The 27897-nt window shown below is 40.0% G+C and overlaps 2 protein-coding genes across 2 annotated transcripts in view; one reads left to right on the forward strand and one right to left on the reverse strand.

Moving 5' to 3' along the window:
* LOC128642821 (ficolin-1-like) overlaps positions 1 to 14053 on the forward strand; it is a 62119-nt gene extending 48066 nt beyond the window's left edge. Inside the window, exons 7-8 of the mRNA XM_053695655.1 lie at positions 9721 to 9855; positions 13806 to 14053. Of these exons, the coding sequence (XP_053551630.1) occupies positions 9721 to 9855; positions 13806 to 14053 (383 nt within the window). The remainder of the gene's footprint in view (positions 1 to 9720; positions 9856 to 13805) is intronic.
* Positions 1 to 27403, reverse strand: part of LOC128642649 (ryncolin-2) — a 337076-nt gene extending 309673 nt beyond the window's left edge. Inside the window, exons 1-2 of the mRNA XM_053695432.1 lie at positions 27397 to 27403; positions 27028 to 27162 (exon numbers count right to left, since the gene is read on the reverse strand). Coding sequence (XP_053551407.1) covers positions 27028 to 27162; positions 27397 to 27403 — 142 coding nt within the window. The remainder of the gene's footprint in view (positions 1 to 27027; positions 27163 to 27396) is intronic.
* Between the last annotated feature and the right edge of the window lie 494 nt (positions 27404 to 27897).

The raw sequence follows: 27897 nt of genomic DNA on the forward strand, positions 1-27897 counted from the left end.
ATGTTCTAAGGATTTATAGATAGATATTCATATATATATATATATATATACATATATATATATATATATATATATATATATATATATATATATATACACACATACACCTATAGATAATCATATATTATTATATAGGAATGTGAAATATTAATATTATATGTCGGGTTAGCACACTTGAAAAAACACAGTTTGCACGTGAGTAAGGGTGTTAGTCCCCACCCATTTTTGTGCTCCATTGAAGTCTATGGGGGAATACCTACGTTACCGTTTTCATGTTATTCGAACTTCTGCTTTTTGTGAGGGCTGGTTTAATGTGCCAAAACATTTTACTTTCAACATGTAATGCGCATGCTACCCGATGTGCACAAAAACCCTCTGACTAGCTAAATTAAAGGGCATTAACTTCAGGAGCATTTTGAGATTGCGATCACTAAAAATACTGTCTTGAAGTTCAGAAACCATCATCTCCTGAAGACAAGTGCAAGATTGTTACCAACCTCTTGATTACTCATCTAATATATTTCCTACTAGTCAGGCATTAGTGGAACTAGTGAACATGACATTCACACATGTAAACACACGGGTAATGTAACAGTTACTTAATGTACAGATTGGTGGTATCATGGCTCTGATTCTTTCTGCGCAGATCACCTGGGGTTACCATCTTCTTTTGAAGGAAATAAGGGAAACTAAATAATCGACAGATTTCACGTAGGAAATTGACAAATTGTACAGTAGTTACTGAAAAAAAACACAGTTTGTTACATCAATATTCTTCATACATATTCATCAACTTTCTGCAAATCCGTGACTTCTATTTTTCATTTAAGGCACAGGTGGAATAAAGACATTAAATGGTCAAATACATAAAAATTATTAACTAAATAAGAGTACAATAGTACAATGTTATATGTTTGAAATTAATATTTTACATGTTCTAAAAAAATAAGGCAAAAAGTGTTTTGGGAGCCTAGAAGACTTGGGCCTTGATTTATCAAAGCGTCAACTGATAATACGCTTGAATCCCGCATTGAATTTGACACAAGATTAATTTGCCGTAGTTAACAAAGCGTCAAGATTGTCAAATGTTGAAATTTGTGATGAAAAATATGATCCCGTGATCTCAATCCGACGCAGATCAATGCTTGCGACATTACAGATGTTTCAAATTCAGATTCGATTCTATTTGACACTTTTCCCAATTTATCAAACATTCAACAGGTACGCTTGCATCTATTCCGACGCAGCGTACCTAGTTTTCAATCCACCACCCTTGAGGTCGAGGATGCCATAGGACTCAATGGGAGTCTGAAAACACAGAAAGCTTATGTTCGATGCTACAAGAGAATGCCATATATTACATAATAAAAGTAAATTAGAAACTCTATTAAATTTGTATTCCCTTTCTAAATCAAACAATAGTATTGCTACACATTTGGTGCACGAATAGATATAGGAATAAAAATGAAAAATACATTACTACTTATGGATTATGCTACAAATCTGTCTCTCATTACAAAGCAAGGAGACAATATTATTTCTGCAAATTTTTTGAAAAGTTTTGTCCCAAACTTGTTGCACTAATAGATATAGAGATAAAAATTAAATAAATATACAACATAAGATAGCTAACTTCCTTTTTATTTTTTTGTGAAAAATCTATGTGCACCATGTTTAAGCCATTTAATACAAGTCCCACTCTCCACTTTCGCACCAATTTTGAAGCAACACTTTTCGCACCAATTATGTCGCAAACTCCTAACCAACCCACACACTAGTGAATTATTCAACCACTTTTGACTGGAGTATGCATAATCCCATGATTTATGACATCAGCCAAGCTGATTCAAATTAACATTTTAAACTATCACTAACAAGTCAAAATGGTTGATACTTGGGTTATTGATCACTCATCAGAACTTGTAAATGCCATTTGTTACATTGTGAATTTAGAATTAAAGATAAACATTGAGTCTGACATTAGGACAAACAGTGTAATATTTTAGACAAGGATTTTAAAATTCAAATTGATGTTTGTTTCAATATAATCTTAAAGGGACATGAAACCCAAAAATTCTCTTTCATGATTCAGATAGAGAATACAATTTTAAACAACTTTCCAATTTACTTCAATTATTTAATTTGCTTCCTTCTCTTGCTATCCTTTGCTAAAAGGTTTATCTAGGAAAGCTCAGGAGCAGCAAAGAACCTAGGTTCTAGCTGCTGATTGGTTGCTGCATATATATATATATACTGATTATCATTGGCTCATCCATGTGTTCAGTCAGCAATCAGTAGTGTGTTGCTGCTCATTCAACAAAGCATACCAAGAGAACCAAAAAAAATTGATAACAGGAGTAAATTAGTAAATTGCTTAAAATTGCATGTTCTATCTGAATCATGAAAAAAAACATAATTTATGCTTACCTGATACATTTATTTCTCTTGTGGTGTATCCAGTCCACGGATCATCCATTACTTGTGGGATATTCTCATTCCCAACAGGAAGTTGCAAGAGGACACCCACAGCAGAGCTGTCTATATAGCTCCTCCCCTCACTACCATATCCATTCATTCGACCGAAAACAAGCAAAGGAGAAACCATAGGGTGCAGTGGTGACTGTAGTTTAAAATTAAAAAATACCTGCCTTAAAATGACAGGGCGGGCCGTGGACTGGATACACCACAAGAGAAATAAATTTATCAGGTAAGCATAAATTATGTTTTTTCTTGTAAGGTGTATCCAGTCCACGGATCATCCATTACTTGTGGGATACCAATACCAAAGCTAAAGTACATGGATGAAGGGAGGGACAAGGCAGGTACTTAAACGGAAGGTACCACTGCCTGTAAAACCTTTCTCCCAAAAATAGCCTCCGAAGAAGCAAAAGTATCAAATTTGTAGAATTTTGAAAAAGTATGAAGCGAAGACCAAGTCGCCGCCTTGCAAATCTGTTCAACAGAAGCCTCATTTTTAAAGGCCCATGTGGAAGCCACAGCTCTAGTAGAATGAGCTGTAATCCTTTCTGGAGGCTGCTGGCCAGCAGTCTCATAGGCTAAGCGGATTATGCTTCTTAGCCAAAAGAAAGAGAGGTTGCCGAAGCCTTTTGACCTCTCCTCTGTCCAAAGTAGACAACAAACAAAGCAGATGTTTGACGAAAATCTTTAGTAGCTTGTAAGTAAAACTTTAAAGCACGAACCCCGTCCAGATTGTGTAATAGACGCTCCTTCTTTGAAGAAGGATTAGGACACAAAGACGGAACAAAAATCTCTTGATTGTTATTCTTATTAGATACCACCTTAGGTAAAAAACCCAGGTTTGGTACGCAGAACTACCTTATCTGCATGGAAGATCAGATAAGGAGAATCACATTGTAAGGCAGATAACTCAGAAACTCTACGAGCCGAGGAAATAGCTACCAAAAAAGAACTTTCCAAGATAAAAGTTTGATATCTATGGAATGAAAAGGTTCAAACGGAACCCCCTGAAGAACTTTAAGAACCAAATTTAAGCTCCAAGTTGGAGCAACAGGTTTAAACACAGGCTTGATTCTAACTAAAGCCTGACAAAATGCCTGAACATCTGGGGCATCCGCCAGACGCTTGTGCAAAAGAATAGATAGCGCAGAAATCTGTCCCTTTAAGGAACTAGCTGACAATCCTTTCTCCAATCCTTCTTGGAGAAAAGATAATATCCTGGGAATCCTGACCTTACTCCACGAGTAGCCCTTAGATTCACACCAATAAAGATATTTACGCCATGTTTTATGATAGATTTTCCTGGTGACAGGCTTCCATGCCTGAATCAAGGTATCAATGACTGACTCGGAGAAACCACGCTTTGATAAAATCAAGCGTTCAACCTCCAGGCAGTCAGCCTCAGAGAAATTAGATTTGGATGGTTGAAAGGACCTTGAAGTAGAAGGTCCTGTCTCAGTGGTAGAGTCCATAGTGGAAAGGATGACATGTCCACCAGATCTGCATACCAAGTCCTGCGTGGCCACGCAGGCGCTATCAAGATCACTGATGCTCTCTCCTGCTTGACTTTGGCAATCACACGAGGGAGCAGAGGAAACGGTGGAAACACATAAGCCAGGTTGAAGGACCAAGGTGCTGTTAGAGCATCTATTAGCGTTGCCTTGGGGTCCCTGGCCTGGATCCGTAACAAGGAAGCTTGGCGTTCTGGCGAGACGCCATGAGATCCAGTTCTGGTTCGCCCCAACGAAGAACCAATTGTGCAAACACCTCCGGATGGAGTTCCCACTCCCCCGGATGAAAAGTCTGACGACTTAGAAAATCCGCCTCCCAGTTCTCTACACCTGGGATATGGATAGCTGATAGGTGGCAAGAGTGAATCTCTGCCCAGCGAATTATCTTTGAGACTTCTAACATCGCTAGGGAACTCCTTGTTCCCCCTTGATGGTTGATGTAAGCCACAGTCGTGATGTTGTCCGACTGAAATCTGATGAACCTCATCGTCGCTAGATGAGGCCAAGCCTGAAGAGCATTGAATATCGCTCTTAGTTCCAGAATGTTTATTGGAAGGAGTGACTCCTCCTGAGTCCACAATCCCTGAGCCTTCAGGGAGTTCCAGACTGCACCCCAACCTAGAAGGCTGGCATCTGTCGTTACAATTGTCCAATCTGGCCTGCGAAAGGTCATACCTTTGGACAGATGGACCCGAGATAGCCACCAGAGAAGAGAATCCCTGGTCTCTTGGCCCAGATTCAGTAAAGGGGACAAATCTGTGTAATCCCCATTCCACTGACTGAGCATGCATAGTTGCAGCGGTTTGAGATGTAGGCGTGCAAACGGCACTATGTCCATTGCCGCTACCATTAAGCCTATTACTTCCATGCACAGAGCCACCGAAGGGCGAGGAATGGAATAAAGAACACGGCAGGAATTTAGAAGTTTTGATAACCTGGACTCCGTCAGGTAAATTTTCATTTCTACAGAATCTATCAGAGTCCCTAGGAAGGAAACTCTTGTGAGGGGGGATAGAGAACTCTTTTTCTCGTTCACCTTCCACTCATGCGACCTCAGAAATGCCAACACTATGTCCATTTGAGACTTGGCAATTTGGAAGTTTGACGCCTGAATCAGGATGTCGTCTAAATAAGGGGCCACTGCTATGCCCCGTGGCCTTAGGACCGCCATGTATTGACCCTCCTGGATCATAGGTAGGATGGTACGAATAGTCTCCATCTTGAATGATGGAACTCTGAGGAATTTATTTAAGATCTTTAGATCCAAAATTGGTCTGAAGGTTCCCTCTTTTTTGGGAACCACAAACAGATTTGAGTAAAATCCCTGTCCCTGTTCCTCCTTTGGGACTGGATGGATCACTCCCATAACTAGGAGGTCTTGTACACAGTGTAAGAATGCCTCTCTCTTTATCTGGTTTGCAGATAATTGTGAAAGGTGAAATCTCCCTTTTGGGGGGGAAGCCTTGAAGTCCAGAAGATATCCCTGGGATATAATTTCCAACGCCCAGGGATCCTGGACATCTCTTGCCCACGCCTGGGCGAAGAGCGGAAGTCTGCCCCCTACTAGATCAGTTACCGGATAGGGGGCCGTTCCTTCATGCTGTCTTAGAGGCAGCAGCAGGTTTTTTGGCCTGCTTACCCTTGTTCCAGGTCTGGTTAGGTCTCCAGACCGTCTTGGACTGAGCAAAAGTTCCCTCTTGTTTTGCATTAGAGGAAGTTGATGCCGCACTTGCCTTGAAGTTTCGAAAGGAACGAAAATTAGACTGTTTGGCACTTGGTTTGGACCTATCCTGAGGAAGGGCATGACCCTTTCCTCCAGTGATATCAGCAATAATCTCCTTCAAACCAGGCCCGAATAGGGTCTGCCCCTTGAAGGGAATGTTAAGCAGCTTAGCAAAACCAGAATTCTTAGCCGTTAGTTTAGTCAAATGAACAATGACATCAGAAACAAAAGAATTGGCTAGCTTAAGTGCTCTAAGCTTGTCAAGTATTTCATCCAATGGAGTCGCTACCTGTAAAGCCTCTTCCAGAGACTCAAACCAGAACGCTGCAGCAGCAGTAACAGGCGCAATGCATGCAAGGGGCTGTAGGATAAAACCTTGTTGAATAAACATTTTCTTAAGGTAACCCTCTAACTTTTTAACCATTGGATCTAAGAAAGCACAACTGTCCTCGACAGGGATAGTAGTACGCTTTGCTAGAGTAGAAACTGTTCCCTCCACCTTAGGAACTGTCTGCCATAAGTCCCATGTAGTGGCGTCTATTGGAAACATTTTTCTAAAAACAGGAGTAGGAGAGAACGGCACACCTGGTCTATCCCATTCCTTAGTAATAATTTCTGTAAACCTTTTAGGTATTGGAAAAACATCAGTACACACCGGCACTGCATAGTATTTATCCAGTCTACACAATTTCTCTGGCACTGCAATTGTATCACAGTCATTCAGAGCAGCTAAAACCTCCCTGAGTAACACGCGGAGGTGTTCAAGCTTAAATTTAAATGTAGAAATATCAGAATCAGGTTGCATCATCTTCCCTGAGTCAGAAATATCACCCACAGAAAGAAGCTCTCCTTCTTCAGCTTCTGCATATTGTGAGGCAGTATCAGACATAGTTCTTAAAGCGTCAGTATGCTCTGTATTTCGTCTAACTCCAGAGCTATCTCGCTTTCCTCTAAATACAGGTAGTCTGGCTAATACCGCTGACAGTGTATTATCCATGACTGCCGCCATGTCTTGTAAAGTAAACGCTATGGGCGCCCTGGATGTACTTGGCGCCATTTGAGTGTGAGTCCCTTGAGCGGGAGTCAAAGGATCTGACACGTGGGGAGAGTTAGTCGGCATAACTTCCCCCTCGACAGATTCCTCTGGTGATAAATTTTTTAAAGACAGAATATGATCTTTATTGCTTAAAGTGAAATCAGTACATTTGGTACACATTCTAAGAGGGGGTTCCACCATGGCTTTTAAACATAATGAACAAGGAGTTTCCTCTATGTCAGACATGCTTATACAGACTAGCAATGAGACTAGCAAGCTTGGAAAACACTTTAAATCAAGTTAACAAGCAAATATAAAAAATGGTACTGTGCCTTTAAGAGAAACAAATTTTGTCAGAATTTGAAAAACAGTGAAAAAAGGCAGTAAATCAAACGAAATTTTTACAGTGTGTATAATAAGCTAACAGAGCATTGCACCCACTTGCAAATGGATGATTAACCCCTTAGTTCAAAAACCGGATCAAAAAAACGATATAGACGTTTTTTAACAGTCACACCAAACTGCCACAGCCTTGCTGTGGGCTTACCTTCCCCAACAAACGATTTTGGAAGCCTAAAAGCCCTTTAGAGATGTCCTGTAGCATTCAGGGAACTCCTGGATGTCTCAGTCTGTAATAGTTAATGCACAAAAAAAGCACTAAACTAGGCCCCTCCCACTCATAGTAACACAGTGGAAAGCCTCAGGGAACTGTTTCTAGGCAAATTTAAGCCAGCCATGTGGAAAAAAACTAGGCCCCAATAAAGTTTTATCACCAAAGTATATATAAAAACGTTTAAACATGCCAGCAAACTTTTTATATTGTAAATATAAAAGAGTTTTACCTCAGAAAGTAAGCATGATACCAGTCGCTATTAAATCACTGTATTCAGGCTTACCTTACATAAATTTGGTATCAGCAGCATTTTCTAGCCTTCATTTCATCTTCTAGAAAAATATTAACTGCACATACCTCATAGCAGGATAACCTGCACGCCATTTCCCCGCTGAAGTTATCTCTCTCTTCAGACATGTGTGAGAACAGCAATGGATCTTAGTTACAACCTGCTAAAATCATAGAAATCCCAGGCAGATTCTTCTTTTTTCCTGCCTGGAACAAAATAGCACAACTCCGGTACTATTTAAAAATAATAAACTCTTGATTGAAGCAAAATAACAGCTACATTTCACCACTTATCTCTTACTACCTCCATGCTTGTTGAGAGTTGCAAGAGAATGACTTGATATGGTAGTGAGGGGAGGAGCTATATAGACAGCTCTGATGTGGGTGTCCTCTTGCAACTTCCTGTTGGGAATGAGAATATCCCACAAGTAATGGATGATCCGTGGACTGGATACACCTTACAAGAGAAATAATTTGGGTTTCATATCCCTTTAAGCTGACAGCTCAAAGGGATTGCCCACCTAACATTAAACTGTCATGAATCAGATACAGCAGAAATTAAAATCACCTCTTTACTGTCAAGCTATTTTCAGTTTATTTATTCCTTCTCTTCAGTAAGAAATGTAATCTTATATGCCAGCCCATTTTATAACACCTGTGAAGGGGTGGTTTTTAAAACTAGATTGCAATCAGGAGGGGTTACACAGGTACAGAGAGAAAACTGGCCAAGCTCTTAAAATATCCATTGATTGCAAATAAATACATACGATACCCTGATTACATGTTATATTTGTAATTATTCCTGATCAGAAAAATAATAAATTTACACTATATACATATAGTGGTATGAATAAACACAGAGATATGAAAGACAACATTGTTTAGAACAAAAAAAGGAACTCAGGGATATGTAAATATGTTTGCAAAAGATTTCTGACATCACACAATATGAGCTAAAAGCATCTCATGACTTCTAGGAATACAAATACACATTAATTTATGTGAAAGTGTCATATAACAAATTTTGTTGTATAACAAATAAATATAAAAATAACTTTCTATGTGATATTGTTTGTTGAGGTATAAATGTAGCTATTTCTTGGACATTAACAGTTGAAAAATAAAAGATTAGCTTTAGAGAAATGTGCTTGTTCATGGACAGTAATGAAATGGTATAAAGTTGTTTAAAACCCGAATATCCGTGACATCGATGACTGCTAGTTAACAGTCCGATGCTCTTTGCACCGTACTTGACGCTCGTGTTTTTGACGGCCTTTTTGATAAATAAGGTTATCGTATTCAGATCCGCGTCAGCGATGTCTGGCGAACGTATTGATTCCAGCGAATGCACCAAGATTGACGCTTTGATAAATTGAGGCCTTAAAATCAGTTTGGGCAAATAAAGGAGATCCGTGGATATAATGCAGATTTGGCAATACTAAGAACACCAGATGAACCTACATTACTATAGCTTAACACTGTGGGGCCTATTTATTAAAGGTCTTGCGGACCTAATCCGACAGTGTGGATCAGGTCCGTAAGACCTCACTGAATGCGGAGAGCAATACGCTCTCCGCATTTAACATTGCACCAGCAGCTGACAAGAGCTGCTGGTACAACGCCGCCCCCTGCTGACTCGCGGCCGCCAGAAGGGAGGTGTCAATCAACCCGATCGTACTCGATCGGGTTGATTTCCGGCGATTCCTGTCCGCCTCATCAGAGCAAGCGGACAGGGTTATCTTTAGACCGCTGCTTCATAACTAGTGTTTCTGGCGAGTCTGAAGACTCGCCAGAAACACGGGCCCACAAGCTCCGTTCGGAGCTTTATAAATGGGCCCTTGTGACTCAGTGACTGGTGGTACATTACTTTTGTAATGTGTTTGCCTCTTATGGGAATTAGTTTTTATAAATATTATAGCCAATTCAGGCACATGTATGTGAAATTAAATACAAATGCCCTGTTCCTAGTTTGACAAAATGACTGCTCAATGAAATGAGTTGCCAATTGATTTAGTCATTGTTGGATTTTGTATCAGCCTGACTGAAAGGAAGATTATATTTTCCCTTACAGGTACATGGGAACTGCATGTTGACTTGTTTGACTATCAAAACACAAATCACTTTGCTAAATACGCGTCCTTCAGAATTCTAGGAGAGGATGAGAAGTACCGATTACTGCTGGGGGCCTATAACGATGGTAATGCAGGTAAGAGATGGGATCTAAATACAGGAAACACTGCAAATGAGATGAATAAGCCAAGTCTATCAATACAATTCCCACCACGCAAGGTTATCTATATTTACTTTCAGGTTGGAGTTGGAGATTTTTTTAAATATATATATATATAAATATCAATATATATGTTACGTGTAAAGTAAGACATCTCGGCTAAAACAGACATTACCCAAGAGGCTGTGAAAGCATTACAAGTCTTAATAGATTCATAATATACAGAATCAAGTAATTTTTTTCATCACTGAGCCTAACTAACTATGGGCTCCATTTAAGACTTCTTAACCAGCTACACCAACTGTAAAGTGGTGTTTCTCAAGCTCCCTGGACTTCTCCTACCTAGGAGATTGACAACCCCTGCAGAGGTGTAACTAAAAACCACAGGGCCCAGGTGCAAGAATCTAAGAAGGGCCCCCACCCACCCGCCACCCAAAAAAAGGTGAATTTGATACATATCATTTTTTTTTTTTTTAACATTTAACACAGAAAAAAAATGTTAATCAGATTAGGTCTGCAAAAGGAGGTACCCTGTGCCCAAAGTCTGTGAGATTGTCTGACCCCCTATTACTGTATATAGTGACACTGTTTAACCCACCAGTACTGTATATAGTGAGTCAGTGACAGTCTAATCTGCCGATGAGATGGCTGTCCTGATACCTGCCGCAGTACTTTATAAAGTGACTACAGTAGTCTGTGACATGGTCCAGCCCCCCTGTACTGTATATAGTGGTACTGTATAGTAACACTGTTTACCCCCCACCACCCATGCTGTAGTAACAAGGTCTGTAATTTGCTGGTTCCACAAACACACACACACACATACATGCGTAAATACACACACAGTCACATACATACACTTATAAACACCAATGGGTAAAACAGAATCCCTGTAGTCAGACAGAGACACTAGTGAAGCATCACGTCACACTCACATGATATCAGAGCAGGCAGTGGCAGATCAACGTTTTTTATTGAAAAAATATATATTTTCTTTTTTAAGCTCGTCCCCCTTGGGGGCCCGGTTGCAGCTGCGAAATCTGCACCCCCTGTAACTCCACTCCTGAACCCCTGCATGTGCACAATTGGCTATGGATTGTGCAATTGTAAATGAGTACAGAGCATTGCTGCCCACTAGCTGCAGTACTGGGTAGACAGTGGCGGAGATGTTTGCCCCTCTCTGTCCAACTCTTGCTAAATGGACCCTATGTATTTAACCCTGCAATATGATTAAATACCTATGAAGGTTTCACTCAGGAACCAGAAGCATTGCAGCTCTAGAGCAGAAAACTGCCTTTTAACAAAGTAGCCTCGGCAGTTGCATGTATTGCCTATCTGTGTCCTGCTCTGGAGGTGTCATGCTTGTGCCCTCTGTAGCATAGCTTTGCCTTTGTGGTGGTAAGCTAGGAACAGTTATATAAACATTATAGCACATATTCTTTGTTTCAGAATGAAGAACCACACATTTATAATAAACGTTCTATATTCATCTCATCCTTAAGGGATAGATTTAACAAGCAGCGGATGCTTCTTTCTATGCCTGAAGTTTTAGATCCGCTTGAAACTTAAGTTAAGAAGCTGCTCCTTAACTTCTCCGCCACATTTTAGGTGATGGACAGCAATCATGCTGATTGGCCGCGAATGTACAGGGGCGGCATTGCACAAGCATTTCACAAGAAATGTTTGTGCAATGCTAAATGCCGACAGCGTATGTTTTTACCTTCTTTTTGCTACAGGCAAACATGTCCGCCCAGCATTTGTTAAATCTACCCCCAAGTCTTTAGGTTCTCATGTGAATTACAGTATAATGATTGTACTTCAGATATTTTGTATCAATATCTTTGACCTAGACTTACAGACAGACCCTCTGGGATTCCTGGGATGTTCTGAGGAGCACATTCCTTATTACTTGAAAAATATATATATTTTTTAATGAATGGGTTCCATAAAATAACCAAACATGTATAGGTTTCTTTTGTAAATGTATTTTTGGATAACTTGTATAGATTATGATATTAAACTAGATTACTAGTGGAGCACTAATAGTTACGCACAAGCGATAAGGGGTTTATTGCGGCTGTTTGTGCGCGCCTGGTTTTTTTGCTCGTATTACAAGTTGAAAGTAAACGCGAATACTTGAACACAATTTAAGTTAATATGCTTCCGCTTAGGGCAATCTCAGAGCTCTGTTTAACTGTTTCTTGAAACAAAAAAAGTCTCACATAACTTCAAAAATACATTACAATGTACACGTTACACTCATAATAAATGATAAATAAATAATAAATTATTAACTAAAAAAAATTTTACAAAAAAGTTATAAGGCTCAAACATATGAGGTCTCAGGTATTAGAAAAAAATAAGTCAGGAAAAGGGCTTTAACATAGACATACATAAAGATGGATATGTATGGTTTTGTATATATATATATATATATATATATATATATATATTTCATATATACATATATATATATATTTGTGTGTGTTTATATGTGTGTACATGTATTTATGTATTTATATGTGTATATATGTATTTACAGACATATATACAGATATAAATACATAAATACATATGTGCACATATATAGACCTATATATAAGTGCATTGGAGACCTTTGCAGTTAAGTAGATGAAAACATGTAAAAACATATTTATGCAATATTTATACTTAATGGAGTGTTATACTGTGTATTTACTGTAACTATGTCACATTCCAATGTTCTGCACATAGCATCATATGTTCTTACTATATATATATATATATATATATATATATATATATATATATATATATATATATATATATATATATATATATACCTATATATAATTGTTGTATATATATACAGAGAGAAGTGCACTCACAGGAACGAACAACTGGCTCAATACCATTGTTAGCCTGTTCTATGGCGATTTACCACCTGGGTGCAACGTTTTAGCCCAGTAATGCTTTTCACAGAGAAGAAATTTCCTGTAGTATATCAGTCTGATCCTGCCTATTACAGTCAGTTCAGCGCGGAAATACCAGGCAATTCCTCTCTGAACAAGGAACACAGCAACCCCAAACGATCGTTTCGGCCTTCATTGGCCTCGTCAGTGAGGTGTAGCTATATTCCTCTAAGCACACTGAGCAAGGAGTCCACGTCTGGTTGCCCCTTTTTCCCATAGGGAGACTAAATACATACAGAGAGAAGTGCACTCACAGGAACGAACAGCTGGCTCAATACCATTGTTAGCCTGTTCTATGGCGATTTACCACCTGGGTGCAACTTTTTAGCCCAGTAATGCTTTTCACAGAGAAGAAATTTCCTGTAGTATATCAGTCTGATCCTGCCTATTACAGTCAGTTCAGCGCCGAAATACCAGGCAATTCCTCTCTGAACAAGGAACACAGCAACCCCAGACGATCGTTTCGGCCTTCATTGGGCCTCGTCAGTGAGGTGTAGCCATATTCCTCTAAGCACACACATATATATATATATATATATATATATAGGTATAAATATATATTGTACTAAAAAAACATCAGATATATATATAGAGATATGTATTTATGAATAAATAAAACAGATTTTGCTATGTGAATAACATTGGAATGTGAAATATTAATATTTTCACGTTGGGTTAGCGCACTTGAGAATATGCGATCATGTTTGCACACGAGTAGGGTGTGCAATGGGGTGCTTCTATGGGGAAATACGTTATATTGTGAGCGCGACATTCTAAGTTCGGCACACATCAGATTAACGGGCAAGCAAAAACAGTTTACTTTCAACTTGTAACACAAGCACAACCCGATGCACGCAAAAACTTACTTCTAGGGCAGTTAACACTCAAGCGGAAGTGTTAAATACTGCTCCCCTTGTAATCTGGCCCTTAATGTTCTCACATTTTCCATACTGTATTCCTTGTATACTTTCACAGGGGATTCCATGTCATATAACAACAACACACAGTTCAGCACATTGGACCAGGACAACGATAAAAGTACAACCAATTGCGCCAAGGATCGCCATGGAGCCTGGTGGTATGGGGCGTGCAGCTTATCAAACCTGAATTCATTGTATCTGCAGGGGAAGCACAACAACCCCTCAACTGGCATCAATTGGAACTCTGGGAAAGGACATAGTTATTCCTACAAACGTGCTTTAATGCTAATTAGACCCGTGTAGAAAAACATAATTTATGCTTACCTGATAAATTCCTTTCTCCTGTAGTGTAGTCAGTCCACGGGTCATCATTACTTCTGGGATATTAACTCCTCCCCAACAGGAAGTGCAAGAGGATCACCCAAGCAGAGCTGCTATATAGCTCCTCCCTTCTACGTCACACCCAGTCATTCGACCGAGAACCAAACGAGAAAGGAGAAACTATAGGGTGCAGTGGTGACTGGAGTATAATTTAAAAATTTAGACCTGCCATAAAAAACAGGGCGGGCCGTGGACTGACTACACTACAGGAGAAAGGAATTTATCAGGTAAGCATAAATTATGTTTTCTCCTGTTAAGTGTAGTCAGTCCACGGGTCATCATTACTTCTGGGATACCAATACCAAAGCTAAAGTACACGGATGACGGGAGGGACAGGCAGGATCTTTATATGGAAGGAACCACTGCCTGAAGAACCTTTCTCCCAAAAACAGCCTCCGAAGAAGCAAAAGTGTCAAATTTGTAAAATTTGGAAAAAGTATGAAGAGAAGACCAAGTTGCAGCCTTGCAAATCTGTTCAACAGAGGCCTCATTCTTAAAGGCCCAAGTGGAAGCCACAGCTCTAGTAGAATGAGCTGTAATTCTTTCAGGAGGCTGCTGTCCAGCAGTCTCATAGGCTAAACGTATTATGCTACGAAGCCAAAAGGAGAGAGAGGTAGCAGAAGCTTTTGGACCTCTCCTCTGTCCAGAATAAACGACAAACAGGGAAGAAGTTTGGCGAAAATCTTTAGTTGCCTGTAAATAAAATTTCAGGGCACGGACTACATCCAGATTGTGTAGAAGTCGTTCCTTCTTTAAAGAAGGGTTAGGACACAATGATGGAACAACAATCTCTTGATTGATATTCCTATTAGTGACTACCTTAGGTAAGAACCCAGGTTTAGTACGCAGAACTACCTTGTCTGAATGAAAAATCAGATAAGGAGAATCACAATGTAAGGCCGATAACTCAGAGACTCTTCGAGCCGAGGAAATAGCCATTAAAAACAGAACTTTCCAAGATAACAATTTTATATCAATGGAATGAAGGGGTTCAAACGGAACACCCTGTAAAACGTTAAGAACTAAATTTAAGCTCCATGGTGGAGCAACAGTTTTAAACACAGGCTTAATTCTGGCCAAAGCCTGACAAAAAGCCTGAACGTCTGGAACTTCTGACAGACGTTTGTGTAAAAGAATGGACAGAGCTGAGATCTGTCCCTTTAAGGAACTAGCAGATAAACCCTTTTCTAAACCTTCTTGTAGAAAAGACAATATCCTAGGAATCCTAACCTTACTCCATGAGTAACTCTTGGATTCGCACCAATATAAGTATTTACGCCATATTTTATGGTAAATCTTTCTGGTAACAGGTTTCCTAGCCTGTATTAAGGTATCAATTACTGACTCCGAAAATCCACGCTTTGATAAAATCAAGCGTTCAATTTCCAAGCAGTCAGCTTCAGAGAAATTAGATTTTGATGTTTGAAAGGACCCTGAATCAGAAGGTCCTGTCCCAGAGGCAGAGACCAAGGTGGACAGGATGACATGTCCACTAGATCTGCATACCAGGTCCTGCGTGGCCACGCAGGCGCTATTAGAATCACCGATGCTCTCTCCTGTTTGATCCTGGCAATCAATCGAGGAAGCATCGGGAAGGGTGGAAACACATAAGCCATCCCGAAGGTCCAAGGTGCTGTCAAAGCATCTACCAGGACCGCTCCCGGGTCCTTGGACCTGGACCCGTAACAAGGAAGCTTGGCGTTCTGGCGAGACGCCATGAGATCTATCTCTGGTTTGCCCCATCGTCGAAGTATTTGGGCAAAGACCTCCGGATGAAGTTCCCACTCCCCCGGATGAAAAGTCTGACGACTTAGGAAATCCGCCTCCCAGTTCTCCACTCCCGGAATGTGGATCGCTGACAGGTGGCAAGAGTGAGACTCTGCCCAGCGAATTATCTTTGATACTTCCATCATCGCTAGGGAGCTTCTTGTCCCTCCTTGATGGTTGATGTAAGCTACAGTCGTGATGTTGTCCGACTTAAACCTGATGAACCTCCGAGTTGTTAACCTAGGCCAAGCCAGAAGGGCATTGAGAACTGCTCTCAATTCCAGAATGTTTATTGGAAGGAGACTCTCCTCCTGAGTCCATGATCCCTGAGCCTTCAGGGAATTCCAGACAGCGCCCCAACCTAGTAGGCTGGCGTCTGTTGTTACAATTGTCCAATCTGGCCTGCTGAAGGGCATCCCCCTGGACAGATGTGGCCGAGAAAGCCACCATAGAAGAGAATTTCTGGTCTCTTGATCCAGATTCAGAGTAGGGGACAAATCTGAGTAATCCCCATTCCACTGAGATGTAGGCGTGCAAAGGGTACTATGTCCATTGCCGCTACCATTAAGCCGATTACCTCCATGCATTGAGCCACTGACGGGTGTTGAATGGAATGAAGGACACGGCAAGCATTTTGAAGCTTTGTTAACCTGTCTTCTGTCAGGTAAATCTTCATTTCTACAGAATCTATAAGAGTCCCCAAGAAGGGAACTCTTGTGAGTGGAAAGAGAGAACTCTTCTCTTCGTTCACCTTCCACCCATGCGACCTTAGAAATGCCAGTACTAACTCTGTATGAGACTTGGCAGTTTGAAAGCTTGACGCTTGTATCAGAATGTCGTCTAGGTACGGAGCCACCGAAATTCCTCGCGGTCTTAGTACCGCCAGAAGAGATCCCAGAACCTTTGTGAAGATTCTTGGAGCCGTAGCCAATCCGAATGGAAGAGCTACAAACTGGTAATGCCTGTCTAGGAAGGCAAACCTTAGATACCGGTAATGATCTTTGTGAATCGGTATGTGAAGGTAAGCATCCTTTAAATCCACTGTGGTCATATACTGACCCTTTTGGATCATGGGTAAGATTGTCCGAATAGTTTCCATTTTGAACGATGGAATTCTTAGGAATTTGTTTAGGATCTTTAAATCCAAGATTGGTCTGAAGGTTCCTTCTTTCTTGGGAACCACAAACAGATTTGAGTAAAACCCTTGTCCGTGTTCCGACCGCGGAACCGGGTGGATCACTCCCATTAGTAAAAGATCTTGTACACAGCGTAGAAACGCCTCTTTCTTTATTTGGTTTCTATTAGTTGGGTGCAAGAGAATGACTGGGTGTGACGTAGAAGGGAGGAGCTATATAGCAGCTCTGCTTGGGTGATCCTCTTGCACTTCCTGTTGGGGAGCAGTTAATATCCCAGAAGTAATGATGACCCGTGGACTGACTACACTTAACAGGAGAAACATTGATGTGCATCTGAAAATAAACGTAAATTACAAGTGAAATATCTACCATGCTTGATTCCATCATGGACCTCTTCTTGTAGCACTATCTGTTTCTGTGTTAATAAAATCATTACATAACCCAGCTGTTTATTTATTGACTTGAGTTCAGGTTATTATTTACGTTAAACACAGCAGGAAGAGGTTCTCCTGAACAAAGAAAAACTATAGATCTTATGAGATACATTTGTAGATTTTATGCAGCCCTAGGCCACCCAATGTGCTACCTCTTCCACCTGTTTTGACCAGTTCCTTTTATCAGTTGTGTATCTGATGGCCTAAAACTTGTTTTTATATTATGCATGAAAAATGGCTTTTGAACAATAACGGGAAATTTACTTAAAGGATATCTTAAAGGGACAGTCTAGTCCAAAATAAACTTTCATGATTCAGAACGAGAATGTAATTTTAAACAATTTTCCAATTTACTTTTATCACCAATTTTGCTTTGTTCTCTTGGTATTCTTAGTTGAAAGTTTAACCTAGGAGGTTCATATGCTAATTTCTTAGACCTTGAAGGCCACCTCTTTTCAGAATGCATTTTAACAGTTTTTCACCAATAGAGGATGTTAGTTCATGTTTTTCATATAGATAACTCTGTACTCATGCACGTGAAGTTATCTGGGAGCTAGCACTGATTGGCTAAACTGCAAGTCTGTCAAAAGAACTGAAATAAAGGGTCAGTTTGCAGAGGCTTAGATACAAGATAATCACAGAGGTAAAAAGAGTATTAATATAACTGTGTTGGTTATGCAAAACTGGGTAATAAAGGGCTTATCTATCTTTTAAAACAATAACAAGTCTAGTGTAGATTGTCCCTTTAAGAGACAAAAGATACCTTAAGTGTAGGGATGGGCGAATGTGTAAATTTCTGAATTTGAATGTTATTACCAAAATTCGAATTACAAATCTGAATGTTGATATGAACAAATATTCTTAAAAATTCTATAATCGAATGCTATTTACAGTTTTCGAATGTCACTTTCGAATTTGAATGTTTATAATTAGATCAAATGTCCACATTCGAAATTTCTAATTTAACATTCTATTTAACAAATACTATTCAGAAGTTCAATAGTTCATGTGGTAGGGAATTTAGTAAATTGATACATAATAGATAAAAAATATTATCAATTCGAATGTTTCTATTTCAATCGAATATTGCATAATTTGAATATTACTTTGAAAGAAAGCATTAGAAATATTATTACAAATATATAAATTCAAATTTTTCGAAACTAATATTTTCGAATGTAATCATAAAATTTGAAACCGAACATTCGAAAATCGAATGTTAGAATGTTATGTAAACATTCGAAATTCGATTCGAACCAACGAATGTGTTAAAATTTGTTTCATTTTTCGAATGTTGCGAAACATTCGCCCATCCCTACTTAAGGGACATAAAGAATACCTTAATAAAAACTCAGCTCTAGGCCTTAAAAAAATGAATGCACTTGTAAATCTTTCAGACATTGGGGCTGATTTATCAATGTCTGGCGGACATCATCCGCTCTAGTGGATCATGTCCGCCAAAGATAGCTGAATTTAACATTGCACAAGCAGTTCTGGCTGCTAGCAGGGGATGTCAATCAACCCAATCGCACACGATCGGGCGGATTGATGTCCGCAGCCTCAGAGGAGGTGTATGAGTCAAGTAGCAGCGGTCTTAAGACCGCTGCCTCTTAACTCCTGTTTCTGGCAAGCCTGAAGGCTCATGCGGAAACAGATGCATTGGGGCCAATTGACTCTTTGATAAATCGGCCCTATTGTCTTAAATTGACATCCTAGTAAAATTGGAAGTATATAGCAGCTAAAAGACGTCTATTCACTCTCTGAACACCCCTCCCTCTTATGTGGCATAGCTCTGTACCTGATATTGGACAACTATGATCAAACATATCCCTGACTAAAGCCCTGATGATAAAAGATTCTCCTGCTTGGAGAGAAATTGTAGTGCAGACTTTACAGGGTCTAAACTCACTGAATTCTAAAAGAAAAAGGGTGGAACCCTCCAGCACTGCGAAATCTTTCACAAGCTTCCATACATGCACATTGTGCTACACTTGTCTAAAGGGTGTTCTCAGCATTTCTGTATGTGAAGGAGAGACAAGCCCAGTACAATATAGCGCTGCATGATATGAGTTTTATTACATTTACACTTTGGCCTCTAGTTATCAAGCCGTCAACTTTCTTGCATTCGACGGCACCAATACGCTCGCCTAAGATCGCCTAACATTGTTGCCGCAGACCTAAATACGTTCGGCAAAATTATCAAGAAAGCTGTCAAAAAGCCGCGCACCAAGTATGGTGCGATGAGCAGCGGACTGTTGTTAACTAACAGTCATCGATCTCGCTGCTCATCGGCTTATTCGCAGCTTTCTTGCTACCCTGTCACTAAGCACCCACACTATACTAAACTGTTTTACCCCCTATAACGCCGCTCCTGGAGCCCACCACACCTAAATAAAGTGTTTAACCCCTAAACCGACGCTCCTGGAGCCCACCGCAACTCTAATAAAGTGTTTAACCCCTAAACTGCCGCTCCCGGAGCCCACCACAACTCTAATAAAGTGTTTAACCCCTAAACCGCCGCTCCCGGAGCCCACCGCCACCTACATTATATGTATTAACCCCTAAACCGCCGCTCCCGGAGCCCACCGCCACCTACATTATATGTATTAACCCCTAAACTGCCGCTCCCGGAGCCCACCGCCACCTACATTATATGTATTAACCCCTAAACCGCCGCTCCCGGACCCCTCCGCAATGAAATAAAATGTTTACCCCTAAACCGCCGCTCACGGACCCCGCCGCCACCTACATTAAATTTATTAACCCCTAATCTGACCCCCCTACACTGCGCCACCTACATTAAATGTATTAACCCCTAATCTCCCGCCCCCAACGTCGCTGCCACTATATTAAATTTAGTAACCCCTAAACCTAAGTCTAACCCTAACCCTAACACCCCCTAACTTAAAGATAATTTAAATTAATCTAAATAAATATTCCTATCATGAAATAAATTATTCCTATTTAAAACTAAATACTTACCTATAAAATAAACCCTAAGATAGCTACAATATAACTAATAGTTACATTGTATCTAGCTTAGGGTTTATTTTAATTTTACAGGCAACTTTGTATTTATTTTAACTAGGTACAATAGTTATTAAATAGTTATTAACTATTTAATAACTACCTAGCTAAAATAAAGACAAATTTACCTGTAAAATAAACCCTAACCTAAGTTACAATTACACCTAACACTACACTATCATTAAATTAATTACCTAAATTAAAATAAATTAAATTAATTACAATTAAATAAAATTAACTAAAGTACAAAAAAAAAACTAAATTACAGAAAATAATAAAATAATTACAAGAATTTTAAACTAATTACACCTAATCTAATCCCCCTAATAAAAAAAAAAAAAAAAAAAAAATCCCTACCCTATACTAAATTACAAATAGCCCTTAAAAGGGCCTTTTGCGGGGCATTGCCCCAAAGTAATCAGCTCTATTACCTGTAAAAAAAAAATACAATACCCCCCCAACATTACAACCCACCAGCCACACACCCAACCCTACTCTAAAACCCACCCAATACCCCCTTAATAAAACCTAACACTACCCCCTTGAAGATCACCCTTGAGATTTCTTCACCCAGCCGGGCACAAGTGGTCCTCCAGAGGGGCAGAAGTCTTCATCCGATTCAGGCAGAAGAGGACCTCCAGACGGGCAGAAGTCTTCATCCAGGCGGCCTCTTTGATCTTCATCCATCCGGCGAGGAGTGGCTCCATCTTGAAGACATCCGACACGGAGCATCCATCCAGACTGACGACTACCCGACGAATGAATATTCCTTTAAATGACATCATCCAAGATGGCATCCCTTGAATTCTGATTGGCTGATGGAATTCTAACAGCCAATCGGAATAAAGGTAGGAAAGATCCTATTGGCTGATGCAATCAGCCAATAGGATTGAAGTTCAATCCTATTGGCTGATCCAATCAGCCAATAGGATTGAGCTCGCAATCTATTGGCTGTTCCAATCAGCCAATAGAATGCGACCTCAATCCTATTGGCTGATTGCATCCAATAGGATTTTTCCTACCTTAATTCCGATTGGCTGATAGAATCCTATCAGCCAATCGGAATTCAAGGGACACCATCTTGGATGATGTCATTTAAAGGAACCTTCATTCTTCGTTAGGACATTGTTTGAAGAGGATGGCTCCACATCGGCTGGATAGAAGATGGCTCCGCTCCGCTCCGGAAGGATGAAGATAGAAGATGCCGTCTGGATGAAGCCTTCTGCCGTCTGGAGGACCTCTTCTGCCCCGATCGGATGAAGACTTCTGCCGTATGGAGGACCACTTCTGCCCAGCTGGGTGAAGACAGCTCAAGGTAGGGAGATCTTCAGGGGGTTAGAGTTAGGTTTTTTTAAGGGGGGATTGGGTGGGTTTTAGAGTAGGGGTGTGTGGGTGGTGGGTTTTAATGTTGGGGGGGTATTGTATTTTTCTTTTACAGGTAAAAGAGCTGATTACTTTGGGGCAATGCCCCGTAAAAGGCCCTTTTAAGGGCTATTTGTAATTTAGTATAGGGTAGGAAAATTTTATTATTTTGGGGGGCTTTTTTATTTTATTAGGGGGATTAGATTAGGTGTAATTAGTTTAAAATTCTTGTAATTCTTTTTTTATTTTCTGTAATTTAGTGTTTGTTTTGTCTTAATTTAGTTTATTGAATTTAATTGTAATTAATTGTAGGTAGTTTAGGTAATTTATTTAATGATAGTGTAGTGTTAGGCGTAATTGTAACTTAGGTTAGGATTTATTTTACAGGTAATTTTGTACTTATTTTAGCTAGGTAGTTATTAAATAGTTAATAACTATTGTACCTAGTTAAAATAAATACAAAGTTGCCTGTAAAATAAATATAAATCCTAAGCTAGCTACAATGTAACTATTAGTTATATTGTAGCTAGCTTAGGGTTTATTTTATAGGTAAGTATTTAGTTTTAAATAGGAATAATTATTTCAGATGATTTAAAACTTAGTAAACAATGTAGTAATGCAGTAAGTAAGGCTAGCAGAATGCTTGGATGTATTGGTAGAGGTATTTGCAGCAGAAATAGTAAGGTTCTTATGCCACTTTATAGATCATTAGTTAGGCCTCATCTTGAGTATTGTGTGCAGTTCTGGAGGCCATATCTTCAGAAGGATATTAACAAACTTGAATCTGTGCAAAGGAGGGCTAACAAAATGGTACATGGTCTAAAAAATAAAACTTACCAGGATAGGCTCAATGACCTAAATATGTATAGCTTAGAGGAGAGAAGGGAAAGAGGTGATATGATAGCAACTTTCAAGTACATTAAAGGGTTTAGTAAAACTGAGGCTGTGGGTATTTTACATAAAATGGAAAATTCAAGAACAAGGGGTCATGAGCTCAAGCTAAAGGATAGTAGATTCAGGAGTAATTTGAGGAAGCACTTCTTTACAGAAAGAGTGATTGATTTATGGAATAAACTTCCTCAAGAGGTAGTAGCAACAAACACTGTGGGGGACTTTAAAAATGCATGGGACAAGCATAGGGCTATCCTACGAACTAGATAAGTTTATACTGTTAGGTAAGGTCGGGCAGACTTGCTGGGCCTATGGCTCTTATCTGCCGTCAATATCTATGTTTCTATGTATTTAATTATGTTAAATGTATTTCGTTTAATTTAAATTATATTTAAATTAGGGGGGTTAGGGTTAGGTTTAGACTTAGGTTTAGGGGTTAATAACTTTAATATAGTAGCGGCGACGTTGGGGGTGGCAGATTAGGGGTTAATAAATGTAAGTAGGTGTCGGCGATGTTAGGGAAGGCAGATTAGGGGTTAATAAAATGTAACTAGTGTTTGCCAGGTGGGAGTGCGGCGGTTTAGGGGTTAATACATTTATTAAAGTGGCGGCGATGTCCGGTCGGCAGATTAGGGGTTAATAAATGTAGGTAGGTGGCGGCAACGTTAGGGGCGGCAGATTAGGGGTTAATAAATATAATGTAGGTGTCGGCGATGTTAGGGGCAGCAGATTAGGGGTTCATAGGTATAATGTAGGTGGCGGCGATGTCTGGTCGGCAGATTAGGGGTTAACAATTTTTATTACAGTGTTTGCGATGTGGGGTTAATAGGTAGTTTAGGGGTTAGTAGGTAGTGGTCCTCCAGACGGGCAGAAGTCTTCATCCAAGCCGGGAAGAAGAGGTCCTCCAGACGGGCAGAAGTCTTCATCCAGGCGGCATCTTCTATCTTCATCCATCCGGTGCGGAGCGGCTCCATCTTCAAGACATCCGACGCGGAGCATTCTCTGCAAACGAAGTCCAACTGAAGAATGAAGGTTCCTTTAAATGACGTCATCCAAAATGGCGTCCCTTGAATTCCGATTAGCTGATAGAATTCTGATGCAATCAGCCAATAGGATTGAGCTTGCATTCTATTGACTGATCCAATCAGCCAATAGAATGCGAGCTTAATCCTATTGGCTGATTGCATCTTGGATGACGTAATTTAAAGGAACCTTCATTCTTCAGTTGGACTTCGTTTGAAGAGGATGCTCCACGTTGGATGTCTTGAAGATGGAGCCGCTCCACGCCGGATGGATGAAGATAGAAGATGCCGCCTGGATGAAGACTTCTGCCCATCTGGAGGACCTCTTCTTCCCGGCTTGGATGAGGACAACTGCCCGTCTGGAAGACCACTTCTGCCGGCTTCGTTGAGGACTTCGGCCCGGTTGGGTGAAGACTTCTCAAGGTAGGGTGATCTTCAAGGGGTTAGTGTTAGGTTTTATTAAGGGGGTATTGGGTGGGTTTTAGAGTAGGGTTGGGTGTGTGGGTGGTGGGTTTTAATGTTGGGAGGGTATTGTACTTTTTTTTACAGGTAAAAGAGCTGATTACTTTGGGGCAATGCCCCGCAAAAGGCCCTTTTAAGAGCTAGTTGTAATTTAGTATAGGGTAGGGCTTTTTATTATTATTATTTTGGGGGCTTTTTTATTTTATTAGGGGGATTAGATTAGGTGTAATTAGTTTAAAAAACATGTAATTATTTTATTATTTTCTGTAATTTAGTTTTTTTTTTCCGTACTTTAGATAATTTTTTTAAATTGTAATTAATTGTATTTAGTTTAGGTAATTAATTTAATTATAGTGTAGTGTTAGGTGTAATTGTAACTTAGGTTAGGATTTATTTTACAGGTAAATTTGAATTTATTTTAACTAGGTAGCTATTAAATAGTTAATAACTATTTAATAACTATTGTACCTAGTTAAAATAAATACAAAGTTGCCTGTAAAATAAAAATAAACCCTAAGCTAGATACAATGTAACTATTAGTTATATTGTAGCTAGCTTATGGTTTATTTTATAGGTAAGTATTTAGTTTGAAATAGGAATAATTTAGTGAATTGTAGTAATTTTATTTAGATTTATTTCAATTATATTTAAGTTAGGGGGTGTTAGGGTTAGGGTTAGACTTAGAGTTAGGGGTTAATACATTTAATATAGTTGCGGCGACGTTGGGGGCGGCAGATTAGGGTTAATAAATGTAGGTAGGTGTCGACGATGTTAGGGACGGCAGATTAGGGGTTAATAAATTTTAACTAGTGTTTGCGATGCGGGAGGGCGGCGGTTTAGGGGTTGATATATTTTTTATAGTGGCGGCGATGTCCGGTTCGGCAGATTAGGGGTTAAAAAAATTGTATTTAGTTTTTGCGATGTGGGGGGGGGGGGCCTCGGTTTAGGGGTTAATAGGTAGTTTATGGGTGTTAGTGTACTTTTTAGCACTTTAGTTAAGAGTTTTATGCTACGGCGTTAGCCCATAAAACTCTTAACTACTGACTTTTAAATGCGGTATCAGTCTTGACAGGAGAGGCTGTACTGCTCACTTTTTGGAAGACTCGTAATACCGGCGTTATGCAAGTCCCATTGAAAATATAGGATATGCAATTGACGTAAGTGGATTTGCAGTATTTTCGAGTCTAAAAATACGCTAAGTGAGCGGTGAGCCTGTCATTTCAAGACTCGTAATACCAGCGGGCGTTAAAAAGCAGCTTTGGGACCTCTGAACGCTGCTTTTTAACCCTAACGCACAACTTGTAATCTAGCCGTATTTTATTAGCATATTTTCCTCAAATTATATTTGCAGTGTATTTGGTATGTGTTTATGCAGTGATTGTATGATATATACGTTATTTCTCACATTTTGTCCATGAGATTAAAAAAAAAAAATACTTCTTAGAATTTTTTGGGTCATGACTACCAAATGTTAAGAAGATAAGATAGAGAAAAAAATGTTTCAATGCATATTCTGTATTTTTTTCTTACCACAGAACACACAAAACCATGCACACACCCCCACACTCACAGACATGCATACACAGTCAATTACACACACACATACAGACATGCATACAGTCAATCTCTCTCACACACCCAGACATGCATACATAGTCAATCACACCCAGACATGCATACACAGTCAATCACACACACACACCCAGACATGCATACACAGTCAATCACACACACACACACACACAGACATGCATACACAGTCAATCACACACACACACCCAGACATGCATACACAGTCTATCACACCCAGACATGCATACACAAACACAAACACACACACACAGACATGCATACACAGTCAATCACAAACACATAGACATGCATACACAGTCAATCACACCCACACAGACATGCATACACAGTCAATCACACACACACACACACAACCAGACATGCATACAGTCAATCACACCCAGACATGCATACACAGTCAATCACACACACACACATACCCAGACATGCATACACAGTCAATCACATACACACACAGACATGCATACACAGTCAATCACACCCAGACATGCATACACAGTCAATCACACACACCAAGACATGCATACACAGTCAATCACACACACACAGACATGCACAGACATGCACCCAGACATGCATACACAGTCAAACACACACACACAGACATGCATACACAGTCAATCACACCCACACATAGACATGCATACACGGTCAATCACACCCACGCAGACATGCATACACAGTCAATCACACACACACACCCAGACATGCATACAGTCAATCACACCCAGACATGCATACACAGTCAATCACACAAACACATACCCAGACATGCATACACAGTCAATCACACACACACACACACACACACACACAGACATGCACACACATTCAATCACACCCAGACATGCATACACAGTCAATCACACACACACACACCCAGATATGCATACACAGTCAATCACACACACACAGACATGCATACAGTCAATCTCTCACACACACCCAGACATGCATACACAGTCAATCACACACACAGAGACATGCATACAGTCAATCTCTCACACACACCCAGACATGCATACAGTCAATCACACCCAGTATACAATGTATAGTGTACACAATCCCAACATTTGGCTATAATAAACCACACATAGAAACTTCAGTTTTCTCAGGAGCAGTCAGATTATCTGACTGACACAATATGTGCATGCAGGTCTCCTAAATACAGGCACTAAATACACTGTACTGCCAGTGCCTACCTCTTTTATAGCCAGCTCTGTTAGTCCTTTCCTCCCCAGCATTAGAAGACTGCTGCTCTGCACTGACTGAACCCTCCACTCGGGCGGGAGCCCCTCCCTCACACTCTGATTTGCTGGTCCTTGCTCCAATGCTTTCTGGAACACACACACACACACACACACAGACATGCATACACAGTCAATCACACACACACACCCAGACATGCATACACAGTCAATCACACCCAGACATGCATACACAGTCAAACACAAACACACAGACATGCATACACAGTCAATCACAAACACATAGACATGCATACACAGTCAATCACACCCACACAGACATGCATACACAGTCAATCACACACACACACACACACACACAACCAGACATGCATACAGTCAATCACACCCAGACATGCATACACAGTCAATCACACACACACACATACCCAGACATGCATACACAGTCAATCACACACACACACAGACATGCATACACAGTCAATCACACCCAGACATGCATACACAGTCAATCACACACACCAAGACATGCATACACAGTCAGAGGGGGTGAGGAGTGAAGATTAGATCAGACTCAGCTTGCTTCCCCAAGTCTGATATGCTCCCAATATCAGATGTGTGAAAGTGTGCAAGGTGGGGGTGGGGAGCGCTCAAAGAAGAGCTGTGAGTTGGACTGTGATTCTTAACTATTCCTTAAAATCCTTCAAATCTTCTCACAAAAAATCCTAAATTAAAGTGTTAATAAATTAATCACTATACTATGTGGTAGTAGACGTTTCTACAAAGAGTGTACTTTGTGTTAAAACTTATTTCCCCTAATCGGCAATTTTGTAACAATATATATTGTTTGAAACTTAGTTTAAA

The sequence above is a fragment of the Bombina bombina genome, chromosome 12 (genome assembly GCF_027579735.1).
Source record: "Bombina bombina isolate aBomBom1 chromosome 12, aBomBom1.pri, whole genome shotgun sequence".
NCBI lineage: Eukaryota > Metazoa > Chordata > Amphibia > Anura > Bombinatoridae > Bombina > Bombina bombina.